General features: G+C 30.9%; 1 protein-coding gene across 1 annotated transcript; it reads right to left on the bottom strand.

Annotated features, from left to right (window-relative positions):
- Window positions 1-2,746: 2,746 nt before the first annotated feature.
- On the bottom strand, window positions 2,747-3,422 carry MS3_00000236 (uncharacterized protein). The gene has a single exon (XM_051208083.1). The coding sequence runs from the start codon at window positions 3,206-3,208 to the stop codon at window positions 2,846-2,848; it is 363 nt and encodes a 120-aa protein (XP_051067440.1). The 5' UTR covers window positions 3,209-3,422; the 3' UTR covers window positions 2,747-2,845.
- Between the last annotated feature and the right edge of the window lie 260 nt (window positions 3,423-3,682).

A 3,682-nucleotide genomic window follows, 5' to 3' on the forward strand; every position in this document is an offset into this window, starting at 1 on the left:
TAATCAGACCTTCAGGTCAAAGGCTTCGGATGTGGCCCCCTAAGAAAATCACCTGCTTAGGTTTGGCAACCCGGCCAGTATTCCAACCCTTATACAAATCAAATAATTTATGTGACGTATATCTATTTGATGCCTTCTTGTACCAATGTTTATATGTTTAGATAAATAAAAATAAATAGGTAAAAGCAACAAGAAAACTCATCGACAACATGAAGAAAAGAAATGTGTTTGAATATAAAATTCATATTATATACATCATCATATCATTGACAGTATATGTTTATCAGGTCAATTATATGAAACTGATGAAAATCTTTCTTCTTAAAAAGAACAATAAACCAAATACATTACATTTCTAATTCATATGTATATCTCAGTGAAAGGTAATACCAGGGTTATCAGGTCATAATGTCTAGGAATTCATGTAAATTATATATTTTATTAATTCTTTATTTAGATGATGATAAATTACTTTTAATGGATGAATTATTCATAATTAATTAATATACAACTTCATTAATAATTAACTATAAATCTATAAACCAATTAAAAGGGTATGTTTTCTAACAGTAGTGTATTGTTGAAGAGAAAAATTCCCATGATAACATAAATGGACAGATAAATAATACTGACGTGAATAAGATTGATTACTTGTTCAAATGCACTGTAATACTGATGTTCATTTGGATTAGGATAGTTCTGTACTTGAGATTTAAACCTATGTAATTAAATATTTATTGGATTTCTTCTAAAGAAAATGACAGCAAGTTGGTAAAGTTAAAATCAAAGCAGAATGAAGATTGTGAAAGTATTATACAAATTTTAATAGTTGAGATCATAAGTCAATTGAAGCTAGACTACAATGGAAAATTTGGAAGCACTAGATGGCCTTTTCGTTTTATTATGGGACTCCTCAGCAGTGCGTATCCATGAATGACTCATAGAACTTAAATATTTACAAATTCTTTAATCCTTTAGTGGTAAGTATTTCCTACCCTTAGTACTGAGCAAATCTTTTCGAATGTTCAGCCTAGTGTTTAACACAATTTAAATTTACATCAGATTGGTTCAGCAAACTGAACTTTTATAAAATATAAGGTTATGTAAATACATTCACGAATAAAATATTTACTTAAAGCTGTTCACTGCGTAATCATAGATACGTATGGTTAGTTAGTTTCATATTTTAAGATAGTTTGTAATGAATTTTGATTCCATTAGTTATGGTTCATGATTTGGTGGGTAAACAAATAAACAGAATTGTTTTTCACTGATTGAAATCGTGAGTCAATTGAAGCTAAACCGCCATGGAAAACCTGGAAGCACTTGACGGCCGGTCTAAGTTAGACATTATCACCATTGGATGCCGGCCGGCTCAGTGCACATCCACGATCCCACACGCAAGATTCGAACCCAGGACCTATCAGTCTCGCACCAGGTGCTTAACCAACTAGACCACTGAGCCGGCCGGCATCCAATGGTGATAATGTCTAACTTCGACCGGCCGTCCGGTGCTTCCAGGTTTTCCATGGCGGTTTAGCTTCAATTGACTCATGATTTCAATCAGTGAAATTTCTAAAATCATAAAATCCTCTCTGAGAATTGTTTTTATATGAAAAACTTGGCATTAGGATGTAACAGTTTCAAATCATTTCACGAATAGACTATTATTAAAAAATAATTATTTGAGATAACTGATTTACCAAATCTTATACAATCATATTAACAATGAGTATGATGATAATTTAACCTGTTAACATTCCGGTTTATAAGGAGTGGAGTTTCCCAAGTGTACTGAATAAAACAAGTAAGTTATCAGACCTATTATAAGCTAGTGAAATTAGGAGAGATCAGAGATAAAAGTTAAAACTTTACAGTGAAAGATTACAGTTTGATCAATCAAGCAGAAAAATAAAGGTCAATAGGATTTGATCACAGTAGATAAGATAAGAAGGGTAATAAAAGCAGTGAAATTTATGTACTTTAATAGTTTAGGTTTATTCTGTCTAATGTTATATATATTCAACTACATATATTGTGTCCTGGTAAGTCCATAATCCATGGTTCTCTGTAACGTGTTGAAACATACTCTATCATTCGTTCACCATTCTATGCAAATAGCTTAATTGATCTACAATAAATTCAATCTATCTTTTACATAGATGTATCCTATGAATTCTTTTTGAAAAGAACTAGTTGTCTCTAAATCACATTCCTTTCATATTACTCACTTTAATGAGATTCTTCGTTGAGCAAATCATTGTGACTCATTACTTATTTGTTTGACTCTCATACGATATAAATGTCCATCCTAATTTCCTGACTAGTTAGTTATTATTGAATGATTATTATTTGGCATTAAGCTTATTCTTCTTTTGTTTTCTTTAAATTATGATACATAGATATCTTCTATAATTTAGTTCGTTTGTTTTAGGTTTTATCTATCCTCTTATTATTGTCTGTTGATGTTTGTTAATTTATATTTTGCAATGATTTCCTAGTTATATATGAAGATCTATATAGGGAATTTTGTGATAACTACTAGATATAATGGTGAACCGACTAGACGAATCTGTATATTCATCAATTTAGGTCAGGTTAAGAAATTTGTAAAAGTTGACGAATCTCTTTATTAAAATTAAGCATATTACTCAAAAATTACTTTTTCTTTTTAATTGTTAGGCATAATCTGAACTTAATCAGTGAAAGGACATTGGATAAAAATATATAAAGAATTTTCAACATACTGATTTCTGTCTCTATGTTTATAAAGTATAAAATTAGAACAGCAGCAACTAAATCATTGACTTTGCAGGTATAGGCGTTTATGCTAAAAGAAGTGATTTCATGAAACCATTAACAAATCTGGATTATTCAGTAAAGAATTATATAAATTGTAGAAAGTAGAAGATTTTAATACAGCTATTCTCCGTACCAATGGGTGTTTGATTGGAGGTCTGTATCTTACACTTGTTGGTAGAACATGTTGACGAAGACACTCGTGGAGAAAATACAGTTGTTCTAGAGTGGAAGCCTGCCTTTTGGTGAAATTCTCGCATTTTTCAACAACGAGAAGCGTACTACGCTCATATGATTTTGAGATAGTGGAGAAGATTTGTAGGCCAGCTGGATGATTTGGGTGGAGTTTTGTTCTTTGAGCTGGATGGTTTGGTCGTGGAGCTTTCATCATTCTTCTGAACGACATCATGAGCACAAACTTCAAGTAGAAATTAAGTGATGTTCCGAACTATGCCATTAATTTTAGTACTTAAAGTTTCTGATCACACTGTGGATAAGATTATTATGTAACCCACTAAACGATTAGATACCACATCTAAAAGTGGTAATACTTTTAGACTGTTCTGGGTGTTCTACAAAAGTGTATTTTCCATTCCATTTTATTCATGTAAAATACTTTTTTCTTGATATGTCAATGACTAAAGTTATCCATTTTTTTAGATTTACCATTTCAAACTTTTAATTCGTATTTAGCTACGTGATATGAATATATATCTCTGATTGATATATATTTAGGTTTAGTTTCATTCCATAAAGTTGTCTGTTTTTTTATGCGAAAGAGTAACCAAGGATACTGATCAAAATCTTTCATTAAGAAACATAGTTTATTTTAAAAGAACTCATCCTCCTTATTTTATCCACCTTTGCTTTGTCGCGTAACAAC

Source organism: Schistosoma haematobium, chromosome 2, assembly GCF_000699445.3.
Source record: "Schistosoma haematobium chromosome 2, whole genome shotgun sequence".
Taxonomy (NCBI): Eukaryota; Metazoa; Platyhelminthes; class Trematoda; order Strigeidida; family Schistosomatidae; genus Schistosoma; species Schistosoma haematobium.